This window comes from Centruroides vittatus, unplaced genomic scaffold, assembly GCF_030686945.1.
Source record: "Centruroides vittatus isolate TY-2023 unplaced genomic scaffold, ASM3068694v2 scaffold_386, whole genome shotgun sequence".
Lineage (NCBI taxonomy): Eukaryota > Metazoa > Arthropoda > Arachnida > Scorpiones > Buthidae > Centruroides > Centruroides vittatus.
The window spans coordinates 1,671,702-1,691,168 of record NW_027122706.1 but is presented as its reverse complement, the minus strand read 5'-3'; the positions used below and the strand labels follow the sequence as shown (position 1 = coordinate 1,691,168).

General features: G+C 31.9%; 2 protein-coding genes across 2 annotated transcripts in view; one reads left to right on the top strand and one right to left on the bottom strand.

Moving 5' to 3' along the window:
* The window catches only part of LOC136988729 (HHIP-like protein 2), a 31,245-nt gene extending 19,163 nt beyond the window's left edge, over nucleotides 1-12,082 (bottom strand). Inside the window, exon 1 of the mRNA XM_067286688.1 lies at nucleotides 11,626-12,082. Coding sequence (XP_067142789.1) covers nucleotides 11,626-12,060 — 435 coding nt within the window. The 5' untranslated portion in view covers nucleotides 12,061-12,082. The remainder of the gene's footprint in view (nucleotides 1-11,625) is intronic.
* The window catches only part of LOC136988715 (DNA ligase 1-like), a 58,922-nt gene that overhangs the window by 16,113 nt on the left and 23,342 nt on the right, over nucleotides 1-19,467 (top strand). The window lies entirely within an intron of this gene.

Genomic DNA, 19,467 nt, shown 5'->3' with positions numbered 1-19,467 from the left:
TTAAATTATGTGTATTTGCTGTTTTAAATTTATCCAAATGGGTATTGTTTACAGTCTGCAAACATGTTAATTCACTTTCCATTATTTCTAATGGGAAAAATTGACTCGGACTTTGAACGATTTACAGTTCGAACGGCCATCTGGAATGACTTAAATTCAAAGAATGATAGAACACTGTATTTACATTCATACTTTTAAATTTTAACTCTCTCCGCTCTACGAGCATTTATGATGAGCATAGAGAGAGAATATTTTCTGTACTCTTATCATAAATTCAGGTATGTTTACAACGGAGACAGTGGGATGGAGAAGAACGGGATCGATATATCTAAGCAACAATTAGAATTGGAATGATGAAAGAAAGCAACGTAACACTTGAGCGATCTTCCAAGAGGGAGTGCGCCCCCGGAAGACTGGGGAAACTGTTTACTTAGGTGCTAAAAAAGTGTGGAGTATTCCAAGTGTGAAAAAACCCGGAAAACTCCATGCGAACAACTCGTTGGAGAATCGTAAAACTGCCACCAATTACCAGTGTTAGTGGTTTTATCCAGCGGCACCGGGATTATGTCTGAGAATAGTATCAATATAGGAAATCCTCGTTAGTTAGAAACTCAAGGGACAAAATAATCGCGACATCGAATTATTTTTCTGCACAATATGTCAAATGCTATTTAAAACTGTTGTATTAATAATTTATTAAGTAAACGGAATATGGTTACGTATACAGAACGTTATTTTCATTAATTAATAATAACAATATAAATAAACTGCATGTGCCCGGTGAGAACCTCACAGGTCGCCAGATAGGTTTTATAAAAGTAAAGCAGAATTCCTCGAAATGTAGTCTAAATTATATTTATGAAAGTGGTCCAAAAAGTAATAAGTCGCCCAAAAATATACTAGTCCAGATGCTTTCAAACAGGGGCGGATCTATATAGGGACTAATAGGGTTTAAAAATTGAATTATTATGATAAATTTTTAATATTTTTTCATTAACAATGATCACTTATCGTATAGTAAAAATTAGTTAATATTAATAATATAATAATAATGATAATTTATAGTAATATTTGTATTAACAAAAAATGGGGCCCCATTGGACTTCAATAAGCACTAGGCCCCGAAAAACTTAGATCCACCCCTGCTTACAAATGTCTCAATCTGCTACCAATCGTAGCCCAATCTTGCAATCCCGAAACCAGCCATATTTTATAAGATATGGGGAAAAAGGATAGTCCATGGGTAAGCGAACATCCGAAAATATGTTACTGTTAAAGCAAAGCCATATTGACCATATTAGAGTTATTTTTTGGTTTATTGTTCTCTTATTTTGTGGAGACAGTTCGATCTAAACGAGCAAGTTAATTAACATACTGATATTACGGCTTGGACACAATTTTTACTTCGAATGTCGAAGTAGCCATATTTCGAACTAAGTGAATTCTTTGACATGTAAATCTCTATATCCTCAGCCGGGACAAAAGTGCAGTTACGGACTAACGGGATTTCGAACTATCCGAGTTCGAATTAACGAAGATTTCCTGTATAAGTAAATGGGGAGATATATGCATACTATTCGCGACGGTGCGACATTGAACGTCTATCTTACGTGTATCTTGTGTTGCAGATCTCCACAACGCCCTAATAGTACCGTACACGCAGTCCCGGTTTCAGTATTCTTCATATTGATATTGATTAGTGCATACATCCGGTATTTTATCGTTAAAGATAAAAGATGAATTCAAACCTTCCATGTATCTCGAGACTTTTAGTAAAAATCCTTCCAACAAGCTCGTCAATTGACTGAATGCTCATTCGAAAGTAATTGAAAAACTTATCTGGGTTTTTTCTTAAATCTGCAAAAGATGTCACAAATTTGCCTCTTGTAAGTCTTGAGTCAGTAAACGGATGCATCCAATATCGTCCTTTTTAAGATACACGTTTTGTATATAAAGTAGGCAAAAATTACATATTTTCTCTTTCTACCTCCATTTCTGACAGCGGCTGGTTGAAAACAGTGCGTTACTTCACCATATTGTATTTATTGAATTGTTGGATGCTGCCAAGTCTAAAACACAGATGCGTGCACCATATCTAAGATATTTTCTTCAATTGCTTCAAGGAATTATTGTATACCACCCTTCCACGATGTAATGTTTTAAAATTTTTGTATGATTCTCATTTCCAATAGTTGTATCAAAAACGTGGTATTAGCCGAAAGAAATTCCAGATAAACGTTTCTCGGATACTCTGCACGAGGATGAGAAACAGAATTTAGAGGAGTAACAGAGCTTTTTTTGACTTTTTTTGCTGTTCTGCATCCAACTCATAAATGGTCATTTCAGAAAAACATCAGAAGTCATCCACTTTACAATTTTTTTAATAAACCCATCCCTACCCTCAAGCTTAAGCTTTTTGCCATTTTATAATAGTTGAAAATATAAAATGTTTTTAAACTTTTTCTATTTCTTCTTTGAAACCGTGTTTTGTTGAATGTTGGACTATGAACCCAAAGTTGAGTTTTAATTAAACACTTGGCTTTATTTCCATCTTTACTTAGTTGTTTTTAAACATAATAACAGATGGTGCCACCAAATGTTACCGGGAAAGTTAAGAGACTCGTTGATGGATTTTTTATTTTGATCTTTACGGTTGTTAGAGCGCACATGTGCATGTTTTAAACGTTTTTTGGCACTTTTGTCGATTATGACGTTGGGTATGCACGTCCACGTCCTTCCTAGTCACTTAGCTGTTTTTAACTGCCTTAGACAGAATGTTAGAAGCACAAATCACATTTGTGCTTTCGTGTGAAGCCGAAACAAAAAGAACTTACGTCGCGGAGCAGGGCCGGATTTACATAAGAGCATTTGGGGCTGGTGCTCAGGGCCCCCACAAAATAGGGGTCCCCACGAAACTATGTTTAAACATATTTTTTTTTTTTTTTTTTACTATATACTTGACTATTGCATATATATAAATTTCACTGGTGTAAAGTTAACTTGCAGAAAAAAAATTTTACATAAGCATTTTCAAATAAATTAAAATACCGGTAATTAGTTTTACACAATAAAATATATGCATGTTTATAATAACCTTATTTTTAAATGAAATTTACAACTTTCTACAGTTGAAATTTTTAAAATACTTGAAATATCGCGCGATTATTTATACACGTTCGTGCAAGTTTATAAATTTTCTAAATCATCAAATTTGCCTACTGTTAAAGGGGGCCCCACCTTATTTGTGCCCATGGGCCTCTGATTGTTAAATCCGGCCCTGCCGCGGAGCTCAGTTACGTTTTCCTAGAAAATACCTAGTATCAAATAATATATACACATGAATCATTGTGAATGTTTATTTTATGCAGTAATGTGTTTATTAACGTTTTGCAGGTTTTTCGATCAATTTTAACACAGTACTCGTGCGTCGTACCATCTTCAGACGGATTAAAGAGCTTGAGTAAACAAATCGGAAGCCTACAGCAGGTTGAACGAACACAAAGTGCAATGTCTGCAAAGTTCAGATTGCATATAATTTATCGAATTTTGCGAAAAACATCCAATAATTTGGCGTTCCACACAACTCTGGTCCAGTATGTGCCGGATTAACAAAATTCTACTGAACTAGCTGGAACTAACTGGCCATCCTCAGGTGCGGAATACAAACTATAAACCGTTACAAATAGAATATTCGTAAAAGGAATTATCGAATTTTACATCTGAATATATTTAAAATACGAAATTTGTAATAACATATCATAAACGTAAAACATAATAAATAAGGTCAACAACTTTTTAAATAATGGATGAACACACAAATAAGTAAATAAGTAAATAAAAATTTTTAAATGAAAATAAAATAAAATACAAAATTAATTCGTGGTTTTAAGATAACAATGGATTGTCATGTCATAATTTCTTTTCTACGATATATTTCCAAGCTAATGGCAAGTTTTACATCTCTAACGTTCAGACATGTCCGTTATCTTGCTTCTGTAAATTTCTCTTTTCCGTGTTCATTGCTAAAGTTGGTGAATGTCCGATTTAATGATATAAGTTTTCTCCCATGTTACAATTTGGCCATAATTATATTTTATAACTTGTAATTAATTCCTCGATCGTGTTTGTTCTATAATCTAAGGTTACTATGATTTCTTTTATTCTATTAAGTTCTTTTATTCTGTCGTAGACTAGAGAAATACAGGAAAGCGCTTCTGTTTAGTGCTCTAAATGCCGAAAGCTTGTATGGGCTGTTGAAACAAGAAAGAATACATAGTGGGTCGTGAGTGGGTTTAGTGTATATTTTCGTGTTTAAACTTCTTGAATGTGATGAAAGAACAATATCATTAAGTTCATTTATAACAACGCTATAAAGAGTGTTATTAATGAATTAGCAGACCATAAAGATTCGGACATGGTTTTCAAAAGTATCCCAAAAACGGGTTAACATTAATATTTATATTAGAAAATTGATTAAAACGAATGTAGAAAATCGTCCATTGTTAAAAGGGACAAAAGCCGATCAAAGATCGTATTTGACGCGTTAGTCATTTGAAACCGCGACGCATGAAAAAAAAGGAGAAAGATGTCGAAAGACAAAAAGGCCTAATGTAAAATAAAACGCAATAATTGTAATGAGTAATGATTGTAGACGAATGTCCTCCAGTATAGATGGACCTTTGACAAGTCGCTCGTATACGAAATTTAGATCATTAAAATTAGGAAAAAGGGAAAAGTTGATTTTTGTGAAACCGTGTTGTATTATTCTTCGAAGTATCAAACACAAATCCGTGTTAATAACAACCACTTGGCTTTTTTCCACCTTTATTTAGTTGATACGGTACACGTTTCGGGCCTTATGCCCCTCATCAGTCAACTTTCATCCTTGTGATGTGTTCTGTGCCCATTACACTGGTTGAGGTACGCTAATGTTCTTTTCCGTTCTTTTCTTTCGGGTGGTATTCGCCGTTTCTATAACAATGGCTATTGTTGATTTTTGTGAAACCGTGTTGTATTATTCTTCGAAGTATCAAACACAAATCCGTGTTAATAACAACCACTTGGCTTTTTTCCACCTTTATTTAGTTGATACGGTACACGTTTCGGGCCTTATGCCCCTCATCAGTCAACTTTCATCCTTGTGATGTGTTCTGTGCCCATTACACTGGTTGAGGTACGCTAATGTTCTTTTCCGTTCTTTTCTTTCGGGTGGTATTCGCCGTTTCTATAACAATGGCTATTGTTGATTTTTGTGAAACCGTGTTGTATTATTCTTCGAAGTATCAAACACAAATCCGTGTTAATAACAACCACTTGGCTTTTTTCCACCTTTATTTAGTTGATACGGTACACGTTTCGGGCCTTATGCCCCTCATCAGTCAACTTTCATCCTTGTGATGTGTTCTGTGCCCATTACACTGGTTGAGGTACGCTAATGTTCTTTTCCGTTCTTTTCTTTCGGGTGGTATTCGCCGTTTCTATAACAATGGCTATTGTTGATTTTTGTGAAACCGTGTTGTATTATTCTTCGAAGTATCAAACACAAATCCGTGTTAATAACAACCACTTGGCTTTTTTCCACCTTTATTTAGTTGATACGGTACACGTTTCGGGCCTTATGCCCCTCATCAGTCAACTTTCATCCTTGTGATGTGTTCTGTGCCCATTACACTGGTTGAGGTACGCTAATGTTCTTTTCCGTTCTTCAACTAAATAAAGGTGGAAAAAAGCCAAGTGGTTGTTATTAACATGGAATTTTGTTTGAAACTTCGGAGAAAAGTTAATTATAAAAAGAAACTTTCATATCAAAGCATTGAATTTCAAAAATCTCTCAGACTAGACAACAATAGGGAAAATATGAGCGCAAGTTTCAAAGTTCCATCAATTCTTTCCATCCTGAGTAAACGGAGGGTGTCAAGTAAAATTCGTCGAGGCGGCTCTTTCTCGTGACTCAAACAGGGGTCGTTTTTCGCTTGGAAACAAGCAAGGGACCAATCGAGAAGAGAGAAAGGAAGGACGTGGAGCCAATCAACATGAACAATACGAAAAAGGGAGATTGAAGTAATCGCCGAATTGGAAGGACAAGAGACTTTTCCGAGAGGTTTCAAGGGAGACAAGAGGTGTTCCAAGGTGTCCATCGAAAGGTCCGCCGACGCCAACCGACGAGTCGCTGCACCTGCCGCTGCCCCGGGACCTTCTATCGAGCGACGATAGGAAACACATCGGCACAAAAACGTTCGAACGTTCATCCTTGTAACGATCTGTGTATAGTGTGGAGTTGTTTATATATTCGAGAATAAACGGGTTCTTGATGTGAGACAGCTTAATTTCTGTGTTCATCCTCTATACACAACGCAATACACTAGAGTCATTCTGTCAAGCGAGGATTAACGATACCCATAAAGATTCGGACATGGTTTTCTAAAGAGTATCTACCATGTAGGCCTACACTTTTCTAAGAAGCGAAAAAGACAATAAAAAAGAACGACAGGCAGGCGTAAACAGAATACCGCATGAAGAAGTTAAGGAAGAATATATTGGGATTACAAAAAGAAATCTCGCGGTACGCCTTAAAGAGCATAAGTACAACGTTGAAACAGGACAAAGTTGCACGGTTTTGTCTAAGAAGGCACAAATAGATGGTTGAATTGTGAAATGGGAGGAAGCTGATATCATTAAACCGGTACATTCGCCAACTTTAGCAATGGGAACAGAAAAGAGAAACTTACAGAAGCAAGATAATGGACAGATGTCTGAATGCTAGAGATGCTAAAAGCTTGCCATTCGCTTGGAAATATTTGGTAGAAAAGAAATTATGACATGACAGTTCATGACAGTTACAGCCAAGAATTAACTTCGTACTTTACTTTATTAGGCTGCAATATTCAAATTGCAGACCTATACATTGTCACTGTCTTTCGTTAATCTCGAGAACGGAATTGGATAGATGAAAATTGAGACTAGATATTCGAGCTTAGAAACCGGAGGACCGATTAATTATATACGAACTTCCGGTATAGACTGAGAGTCATGTGATTTCAATTCAAAATTTTCTCGAGTACGGAGTCAGAAAGACGACCGGCATGACTCAATTGTTATCAAAGAAGTATGATGTACAGGGGCAAGACACCACTAAAATGCAGACCAGATATGGAAAGTTTAGGGGACGGAGACCCTGATTAACTATTACAGATATTACAGTATTTTTTAAAATTATAAGATGATTTTAATCATCTTATAATTTTAAAAAATACTGTAATATCTGCAGCCCGGAAATACTGTAATAATTGCAGCCCGGAATTGCTACGATGTCACAATAAATAATTGCTCGTTTATTTTCATTTACTAATTTATTTATTTGTGTGTTCATCCATTATTTAAAAGTTGTTGACTTTATTTATTATGTTTTACTGTTTAATGATATGTTATTCCAAATTTCGTATTTTAAATATATTTAAACGTAAAATTCGATATTTCCTTTCAAATGTTCTGTTTGCAACGGTTGATAGTTTGTATTCTGGACCTAAGCATCGCCTGTAGAACAGGTCGAAAATGTTTGTGAATATATAATATACATTTTCTCAGCAAGTAAGGAGTTTGAGTGTTAACTTCTGCTATACAATGTAATGTTAACGTAATGAAACTAGTAATACGAATCTCAATATTGATTTTGTCCCTGACCTCCGTCCGAATCGACGTCCGGATGATGAAGCGGCTAAGTCAGCAGCCTACCGGTCTGGGAGACCAGGGATCGAATCTTGACGGGTTTTTCGACCCCAAGAACTTTTTGGGTGTTGGTTCGTCAGGATATGCCCGTCCGTCATCAGCATTGTGGGCCTAGCCGAACCCATAATGGGTTTACAAAGAAATCCGGCCCTCTTACTCCCCAGAGGACGGAGAGAATTTTAAAATCTGGCAGTCTGGAATCGAAGGCATATTAATATAAATGTTCATTAAAATGAAGAAAATTTAAATATAATGCGTTTAGAAATCAAATATGCTATCAGCTGCATGAGAAATAATAGCTGCACAGAATATATGCAATATTTAGAACCTAAAATTACTAATTGCAAACACTGCATTTTCATTCGGAAATTGAAAGAGATTTTCTGAAAATATGTAAAATATATATTTTTAAAAATCTGTTTAATATGTGAAGCTTAACGATTCCATTTATCTGTTCGTAAATTTAATATCTGTACACAATATATTTTATCTAATGCTTGATCTTATTCATAATTTTATTTACAATATGTATCGATAAGCATAAATTTGCTTTTCTAGATGTAATCCGGTGTTCTAATAATCTTTTTTATGAAAAATAAAACGGTGTTTGTAACTAAATATATATTTTAAAAATAAAATTATCCTCGGTGTTTTTATTCGATATATGACACAAATGTACACGTGTACACATAAATCATTTATTTCGTATCATTTCGACAACATACGCTTAAACGTCTATTCGAAATCTTAATATTATTTTTCATAAAATATTCTCTTCGTATATCCATGTATTATGAATAAAATAATTAAAAATATTTGTTAAAATATTTATAAATTTTACGGACTTCTCTGATTTGTTTCTTTAAATTGCAAAAAAAGAAAGAAAATCTATTTTTAATGTTATATTACGAAAATGTACTTTAGGATATCATAATTTAATTTATATTAATAAATTTAAATTAATTACACACTATAAAAATATTTCTTGCGTTATATAACTGTGTTATTTTAAAATAAAAATAACAAAAGTATTTTATAGCGAACTAAAAACACTGATATTTAGATCCTTTGTGAGGTATCCAGGTGTAAATGACTTAAATTATCACCAGTGAACAACATAAACTTCCCAACTATTGTCAAAGAGTGACAGTAATTGCATTAAATGTGCCATCGAACAACATTACATAAAAATTTATAACATTCATTATATCAGAATAGACCTTATTTTTCACCTGAGAAAAGATCTGTTTTTTATGTCAGCTGAAAACTAGTTCAGTTTAAGAATATAAAAACGAAGAAAACTTAATAAATTTATAAATTATTCACTTTTTGAATGTATATAATTATAGTATCTATTGTAAATTGAAAATAAAACAAAGCATGACCTTTAAACTTTTTTATATTTTGCATTTAGACCCCCCCGTAATGTAGACTACTACATTATGGGGGGGAGAAGAAAAAGATCAGTTCTTCAATGATCGGATGTCGTGAACGAACGTTGATATACATATGTATTAATATAATAATGTTTAAACTATTAACGTAGCTTTTATATCAAACATTTACAATGTAGTCACGAACGGTTGATTAATGTGACATATATCACGCTAATAGTAACTAAATGTATCGGTAACATTAGACAGAAATAGCTTTACTTAAAAAATTAAATAAATTTAAAAATTATTCAAATATATTTGTTTTATTATACATGTATATTATAAAATCGGCGTATATTTTAGTTAAATAATATTTACTGTATGTTACGCCAATTAAATAATTGTCAATTATAAATGTAATAATATTTAATTTGTTTTTATCACAATGATATTTATTATTCAAGTGAGAAAAGTTTTATTTTATTTCGTTCGTGCGTAAATTCGATGAAAATATTCTCAATCCTATTTGATATTTTACTTGTCATTCGTTCGAATAGCGATCTAATTTATTAAAAGTTGCTCTTTACTTGCATTTTACATTTTTTTTACCCGCTTTGTTCACTAAACATTTTTTTTCTTTCTCACAACACAAGCAGATTATCGATAAACATATTTCGAATAAAGATAAGCCGTTCAGAAAAGTGAAGCACTCTTTTAACTGTAAACACTACATTTTCATCACTTTATCCTCTTTATTTATTATTCATAAGAGTTCCGGAAGAGTTTTTTTGGCTTACACATTATCTGCATATTAAACTAAAATTAAATTTCGATTATAAATAACTATTTTTACATTAAACTCATCTCGAAATATTTAATTAGATTTATTAAATACAGTAAACTTTTTCTGATATGAATTTTTCTTTAAAAAGATTAACAAATTTAATTAATATACGTGTATATTTAGCTAAATCCGATAATTACAAACTTTTTAATTATAACGAGAAGGAGTAGATGTCAAGCAGTAAAAAGAATAGTTTATACAAGAATGAATAGAGTAATATTATTTATTTTTTCATATAAACTGCTTATAAAATAAACTAAATATTAAATTAATAATAATTTCGAATCGGGAAAAAGTGCTAAATCTGATCATTTTGTTTTTTGATCTGAAATTTGTGACATTTCCGTAACTCCCGTTAAAAAAATGTAAAATAACTCATAGCATTTTCGTAAAAATCATAATCAGAAAATTCAATATATTTATTTTTCAAAATAAATTAACTTTTTATTCTTTTACCGTCTTTATTTTACTTGTGCTTTTTATTCGTTCTTTTGATACTTGAACGTTGAGAGCTCTTTATCATTTTACCGCGTTATGTTTTATTTTCCTATCTTAAGAGATTCTTAAAGATAAAACAAGTGAGTGTTAAATCATTAACTTACTAAGTAAACTGTTAATCTAAAAAAAAATCAGCTGTTAGTTTCTAATAAATGATTATTTGTGAATATACATTATTCATTTATTAATTTATGCGATAATAATAACAATAATGGTAAAACTCTCCCAAGGTATTTTAAGCGTCTATTGAAAATCTATATGTTATATAGACTATTGTTCTTATAATCCTCTCTTCCACGGTATACAATATGATATAACATATGTGTGGGTTGTATATTGTTACCTTCTACAAGGCGAGTACCCTCAGGAATTTTAATGGGATATATCGGGCACCGTTTCTCACTATTCGATCGTCCCCATTGTGGGCCTGGCTAAACCCGCGACGGGTATGGAAATAGACCCTCTTAGTGCCCACGGGGAAAGAGATCAAAATAAAAAAAGTATACAGAAAGCAACAATACCAAATACATGTCACATAGAAACTTTTTAAACATAAACATAGGCTATACCAATAGCATATAGATACAATAAAATAGTCGTTGTCCAACGTAACATTTTCGCCTGATCAATGGAATATCACCTTTATATAATTAATAATAGATATTTTCGCATGCCCATATATAAATATGATAATGTTATACTCAAGAATACTGTTGCGAAAATATTAGAAAAATATTAACATAGTTTCTGCTCAAATTGACACTTTATATGAATAAAATCATTAATTTCATATCGCTTACGGATGCTTCGTAATGATTTAACCAGACATTATATTGATGGCATTTTACATAGAATATATTTCGTAAAATTCATGTTAATAATGTTTACAGATGTAGTTTTTATCTTAAAAACTCATTAAAATGATTTTTAATGGTGTAAAATCTCTAACTTGTTTTTCACTCGTTGCCTCATACTATTTTAAAATTACTAAATTAAAAGGCTAATTAATTTTTTGAAAAACATAAATCATAAAAAATTTTTAACAAAACAATAACATTTAAATATAATTAAACTAAAAAAAATTCCACTTAAAAAATATACAGTATTTTCTAATATCTTATTCTTCCGCGAAAAAAAAATTCAGGTTTAAAAGAAAAGAAAGCAAAAGAAATAATTACAAACCTTTTCTTGATCGTCGAAATATGATTTAAATTTTGAAATAATAGTTTTGTGGTCCATAGAACGATCGGAACTCTCGGCGCTATAGCAAGTATATATAAATCCATTATTAATAAAATGTGGATCTAAAGCAAAACTAAGCAGCCCTCTTTCTTCTCCCGGTGCAGAACTAGTCAGTACACGATCCGTAATATTGAGAAATATACTCTTTTCTTCAGAAATGTTTTCTTCGCCCTTCTCCTCGATTAGACGAATTATTCCTGCATGTTCGCCTATCAATAATTTTTTACCGAGCGGCCAAGGAATTACTGTAGTCGGATGTTTTACATTAGAAATTACTTTTTTTAAGCAAAGGCGATTATTATTAATATCGCCGCTAAGAATAATTTTACAGAATATTATTAAGATTAAAATTAACGAATATTTATAAGAACACATATTTTAATAATAAATTTTAGTTGTTGATATTTCGCTTTTTTTTTCTTTTTTGTAATTTTCCCTCTTTATATAAGTTTCGGAGATGGCGCTACGAACGTAGAACGTCACGTGATTAGAATAGCAAATACGTGTTTACTTTTCAGTTCGTAATCGTCCAATCAGAGAAGAGATTTTTAGCCAACGGCAAATTTGAAATTTATATGCCAACGTGTTGTTGTTCGTGGCCGTTTATATGTGATTTTTATTAGATAAAGGTAAGAGAAGTAATTTTTGTGGAAGTTTACGATGTATTTTGGTCAATTTGAAACGTGGATATGAATATATAAAGTTCGGTTGATCGAATTCGAATGTAAATTTAAATAAAAGATTAAACCATGTTTAAATTATATGTATTATAATGATTTGAATATGTTTTTATTGTATAACTATTTAGTTATATGTTTATGCTATTCTTCATGCTTAGATTTCAATAATAATAAACTTTTAAAATCTTAATTCTCTTATGTATTTGAGATTTAATCCTTTGTTCTTATGGATTTTTATCATTTTTGTTTCACTCTACAGTCTTTCAATTGTATAAACAGTATGATATTTGGGAAAGTGAAAATTACATTTTGTATTTTTGGGTCAATTAATTCAAGCTCCAGATGAGACGGTTTGGACCTTGACAGAGCTGTAGAGCATATTGATATGTCAAATTTCGGAGATATTGCAATTTAAAGTTTATATATGCTATATGACAGTAGTGGATGATGAGCCATTGAACACTGTACATTTCTAAATTCAACACTTATATCGTCGGTAAGTTCTTTGTTGAATGATCTGATGTCACGTCTTGTAGAAAAAAGAAATGTTTGTGTTGAGAGGGTGATTTCGTGATGGACAACTTAATTAAGGAGAAGGCGACAATTGTGGCTATTTTGCTAAATAACTAAAATAGCTCACTTAAATACTGTATTATCCAAATAAACCCTTACCTGTATCATTTTTTTCTATACTGGGTCTTTCTTCGATAATTTGAATTTCCTGAATATTTACATCATTAAGAAGATGTAAAGAGAGCCAAATATCAGTCCTAATCAAATGTTGAACAAATTCATGGAGGTAGTTTGTCTCTGAGACAAAGCTTAATATTTTAATATTGGGCAAATTATCCAATATAATCGTGCAGTTACATGTTTTATTAATTTGTTGTTAATCTGTTTGCTATTACAGCAACCACAGAGTGAATTGATAGTTTCTATAAGAGAAATTTACTTGTTTTATGGAAACTGCCATGTTAATCTGTTGAATATTCATCAGTTTTTTCTGGTCGTTGAGACTGTTGAGCTCGATGGTGAACCATTGCTGACATTACAGGCATCAATGGACAACTCAATGGTCCATTTAGAAACATCATTTTCTCACCATTGAGCCAATCGTTGAATATACAAATGTACTGTACCTTCTGTAGTACTTGCACCAATTAGTCAGTAGTACAATCTTGCAGCAAACAACCAACAAATTGCAGCAGTTGACTAGCAAACAGAATTTCAAAGATTGGAAATACATTGATAAAACATGCTGAACAAAACTATTCAACAGTATTGGTAGAGGAAAATAAACTTTAAATTGATTTTAACAGGAATGGCCAAACCTTATCATAATAGGAGTCACATATTGCCTATTATCAGAAATATGCAAAAGCCACATTCCCTATGGAAATGCTATACATAATTATATACCATTAATTAACGTATAGATAATTAAAATACTATAGTTATCATTGTTATTGGGTTCCAGTTTGAAAAAACTGTAGACCCAAAAATTCCCACTGTTTGCCATCTGTTTTTCCTTAATCTTGAGAACAGTTATATAGATAAAAGATGAAACCAGATAGGAAAACTTTAGGGGCAGGAGGCCCCAATTAACCATATACAAACTTCCAATGCAAACCAGAAGTCATATTATTTCAATTCAAAAATTTTTCCTCGAAAGATGTTAGATAGATGACCAGTATGACTACGTGGTACAATCCAAAAGTTCGGGGACTGCAGTAATCTATGACAACAAAAGCATGGATTTGAAGTTACAGCGTATGAAATGGATTCTACCAAACCACCTCTAAGTGTTCAGGTTAATTTCACCCACGTCATGTGATTAAACCGAGTGCTGCTGTTTTTTTCTGGAGATAGTTAAATTTTGTCAGTCGTTTAGGTAAAACACCTACATTGACTTTAAAATTGCTAAGAAAGGTGTATGGTGATTCTACCATGGCAAAGTCAAAATGTTGGAGGTTGTTCTTGAAACTCCACTTTTATTACGTCGCAGAACAAAGGTAACTATCTCCGGAAAAAAACAGCTGCGCTTGCGGTTTAATCACATGACATGGGTGAAATTAACCTGAACACTTAGAGGTGGTTTGGTAGAATCCATTTTATACGCTGTAACTTCAAATACATGCTTTTGTTGTCATAGATTACTGTAGTCCCCAAACTTTTGGATCGTACCACATATTGTTTAAAGGAAAAGTATGATGTAGAGGCAAGCCACTACTAATTTGAGGTGGAGAGCATATATTTTAAATTAAATCAATTAAAAATTGCATCCTGCATTGTGATGATGTTATAATAAATATTAATAATAAAAATAATAATAGTTGCTCATGTTAGTTCAAGAATATGAATGTTTGAGTAGGTATATAAGAAAGCTATCTAAAAAAAACTTTGAAAAAATAAGAAATTAACTTATTATGAACTTTTCTTTATATTTAAATACATATCAATGTTTCTTCTTTATTACTAGTAGAAGATTTGTGAGTTTGTAGTTGAGACACACTGTTTAAATTCAGTTTATACAAATTTCCACCATTTCAATTGTCAGTTACCATATGTAGTGCATAGGTTGCTTGGAAAGTTTTGTCCTACATATTTTCTGTTGGTCATAGCAATGAGTCTTTCACTAATCAAAACAGCATGAAAAATAGTCAGAATAAAGTTTGAATCAAGTTCCTGTTGTCAGTCTGGTACTTTCCCAGTAAGCAGTGCAAAATACCAGAATAGTGGTGTGGATGAAAACCAAATATCAGACGATTATCTGTTACAACTTTTTACATAATCTCAGTAAAGATGAGTATTTTTCAGAAATGTCTTCTGTTTTGAGGGAACATTGTCCTTCCTTGAAGACCATTACACAATGGTATAAACAATTTAAAAGCAGTAATTTTAGTGTGGCGGATGACTCATGCTCAGGGGCCAGAAGAAGCAGTGATATCAGAAAATATAGAAACTTCTCAGTGAAAACAGGCAAATCACCTATCAGCAGATTTGGGAACTATTGAATATTAATGCGTCAACTGCTCATGACATTCTGCACAACCAGTTAGTATTAAGAAAGAGGTTTATTTGCCTTGGGTGCCTCATTCACTGATGGAGGAGCAGAACAACATGGTAGAATGGTGTTAAAAAAATGATTATGAGTCTGGGACATCCAAGGATGTTAGCATTATAATGGGTGCTGAGATCTGACTATTATTATGATGTGCCAACAAAATCTCAGAGAAAAGTTTGGTTCTTTGAAGATAAAGCAACTCCAGTAGAAGTCCAAAAATTGCATTCAACAAAGAAATGAGTGGTTGCTTCATTCTTTGCAAAACTCAGTATTGTGGAGAGGGTTGTACTAGAAAAATAGCATACAGTCACTAGTTCCTGGTACACCCAAACATGTTTGCCAAAAGTCAATCAACAATTGAAGAACATCTGACCAAGATCCCAGCTCAACACATGGCTCCTATACCATGATAACAGTCCAGAGCACAGATGAAAAGATACAATCACCTATTTGATCAAGTCTGGACTAACTGTTTTAGATCACCCTCTGTTCAGTCCAGGTACTGTGACTTTGGCTTATTTCAAAAAGTCAAAAAAGTCTCGAAGGCATTTTCCAGCAATGATGGACTTCTGGCAGTGTGGGATCAAGGGTATGCTGATCTCCCAGAAGAATAATGGAAGGCCTGGTTTGATGGCTGGTTTTGGCATATGACAAGATGCATTGTGTGTGGTGGAGAGTATTTTGAAAAACTGAAAAGTAAACCTGGAGAACAAAACTTTCTGAGTGACCCATGTACAGTACAGTATATAATAGCAAACTTACAAAACTATTACATATGTGCAAGTACAGGTATCCCTCATATAACATGGTAGTTATGTTCCAAAAAAGTATCATGTTTTGCAAATCCATGCTATATGAAACATAATACAGAACATGGGGTTATGCTCCAGAAGTTAGCAAACACATACTATTTTTTTTGTTACTAAGAGAAATATGTTTATTAAAGCAATTGATAATTTATTTCCAATCAATAATCAATTAACAATCACAATTAAAAATACTGTATTACAAGTTAATATTAATTTTAGTTAAACCAGGATTTTTTCTATTCACAAAGAATCATTATCATCATGGCTTTTTTATTGATCTTGATCAGAGGTATCAATAACATTCCATATTTTTTATTTTTTGTCATACAAAATTTTTATGGATGAAAAATAAAAATATGTTATTAATTGAAAATTTGTTCTAGGGAGTTGCATTTGTTTAGTCAAGTACAGAGTAACTTTTTCTCAGAATTTGTTTGAATACCAAATTGTTCAAGTACCGAGTTACTGCCATATTTTGTTCATCATTTTATGAATGATTGCTTAACTATAGTTAAAAAAAAGTTTAATAATACTTATCAAAAAATGTTTAAATAAACTTTACTAAATACAAAGATTAATCTATAAAAAGAAAACACAGTGACAGTCTTAAGGGCTAAAGTCTGAAAGCAACGACGCCTAGTTGATAGTGCAATATTTTTCTTCCTTCTAACTTTCTGTCAGTTGTCATTAAAGTAAACCTGACAAAAAGAACACAATAATTTGAAAATTAACTGTGTTAGGGCGACACTGTGTTGTACGAGGAATACCTGTATTACATTTAATGATTTTATATAATAATTTATTCATTATAAATTTGGGTAAATATTTTCATTATACAGGAGCCATGCATTTTTACCAAATTTTATTTATTTTTTGAGATTTTTATTGTATTAACCGAGCAATTGTTTCTAAATATCATGTGAGTGCTTGTTTAAATATTTTGAATTCAATATTTAAAAATCAATTTATTTTTTACTAAATTATTTTGTGATTTCCAAGTAGTAATTCATTTAAATTTTATTAAAAAATTTTAAATAATATAATGTAATTATTTTAAAAATTAACAAAAGTGACAATATTAAGAAATTTCCAAAAAGAAAAACCATACAAAGTGCACATCCAATTCATTCAAAACAAATGTTTTATATTATTTTTTAAAAATTGCATATTCAAATACATTAGTAATTATTAAAGTTTTCTTAGATGAGAATTTGCTGATTGGCAAGAAATGCCAATCAGCAAATTCTTTGAGACAAAGAAACTTTGCTTTCAAAAACCAAATTTTAATTCATGCAATTACAGGCAGTTTTCTGGTATTTTCTTAGAATCTGAAATGATTCTAAGAAGATTCTTCAGCTAATATTAATCTGAATGATCTTAACAAAGTACAGTGGAACCTTGCTTAACGAGCACCTCGCACAGCGAGTATTTCGCATAACGAGCAAAACAAATTGTAAAAATTTGTCTCGCTTAACGAGCGATATTTTGCATAACAAGTGATGAGGAGAGGGGAAGTTCCGAATTGAGTGCATGCGGCATGTTCCATCAGTCTGTGTTTAGCACTCGTTCCGCTAGCATCTTAGTGTCGCTCATGATCACACATTTTTCCAAACTTGTATTCACGCATATTACTTAAACATGAACAACCATAGCCTGTTTTATAATAAACACGCCAAATGATATGCCAAATTCTTGGGTCATTAAATTTAATGACCGATTCCAAATTACATTTTAGAAATGTCTGAATTAAAAATTAACTATTTATAATTATTAAATTTAATTTGAGATGGAAACATAACTGCCTTCCTCTAGTCAAATTAATTAATTTCTAATATTTAATTACAGCTTTTACATAACCCAAGAATTTGGCATATTGTTTGGAGTGTTTATCAAACATATTACCTGTAATTTTTTTTTTTTACTGCAAATCGAATTCTCATTCCAGGATGGTTCATTCCGCACTAGAAGAAAAGATGATGATGATTCACGCTCCTTAACAGTGTATATTGTACAATTTTTTTTGAATAAACGTTATACATAAAACATTTGAGCATTTTTTCAGCATGGAACGCATTATTGTATTTTACATTAATTTCTATGGGAAAAATTGTTTTGCTTAACGAGTGTTTCGCATTACGAGTAAGACTCTGGAACGAATTATGCTCGTTAAGCGAGGTTCCACTGTACAGTATATGAAATTTCAATTAAAAAGGCAGATGGTATATTCACCAAATATAAAATACAGAAGAAATTAAAATGTCTTTACTTCCGTCTTGTCCAGTCACCAGGAACTAAAAATCTTCTTTTGCAGAGATGACTTTTTATTAGAGGATATGCCTCTGCAATATTATGTAAAACAGTTTTAAAAATGACAGGACGGAAGCAAAGATGTTTTAGTTTCTTCTGTATTTTATATCTTGTGAATATACCGTCTGCCTTTTTAATTGAAATTATGTGTATATTTTTACAATTTTTGGCTTATCAGCCAACATTTTTTAAAACTGTTTTACATAATATTGCAGAGGCATGGCTTCTAATAAAAGGTCACCTCTGCGAAAGAAGACTGTTTTAATTCCTGGTGATTGGACAGGACAGAAGCAAAGATGTTTTTGTTTCTTCTTTATTTTATATTTTGTGAAAGTATTTGCAACTTTTTTGCTTGATGAGAGTTTGACATTACATATCTTAGGTTATGTCTCACATTAATTCTATCAATTATAGCAGGACTTGGCAATAAATTTAAAAAATGTTAATGGTTGAAGAGAGTAGTGGTAGGGGGTGGTGGGTTAAGTAGTTTTAGTGTTAGGAGGAAGGTCGCATGATTGTGTAGAAACACGTTAAAAGTTGATAGTGAATAATATTACTGGTGAGATTGAGCATGTTTTGACATGTTATCTGGGATACTAGGAATAAATATAAACAACCTGCTGTTGGATTAGATCATGTTTCAACAAGGTAAATTTTTAAAGTTTTTATTGACTTTCTACCCACCCTGTATATAAAAAACTATACTGTAATTTCAAGCTAAACATACAGATGTATTTACATCAATGTATTGGAATTATACTTCCACTGTTCCTTCTTACTACACTACATTTATTTCTACACAATTGTAGATAAGATTATGGAATAAATTAAATTGGAGAACTCCCAAATTTGTATCATTATGTATTTAAATTTACTTTTAACTCTTGAAAATTTTAAATTTATTCATTTTGGTGACATCTGA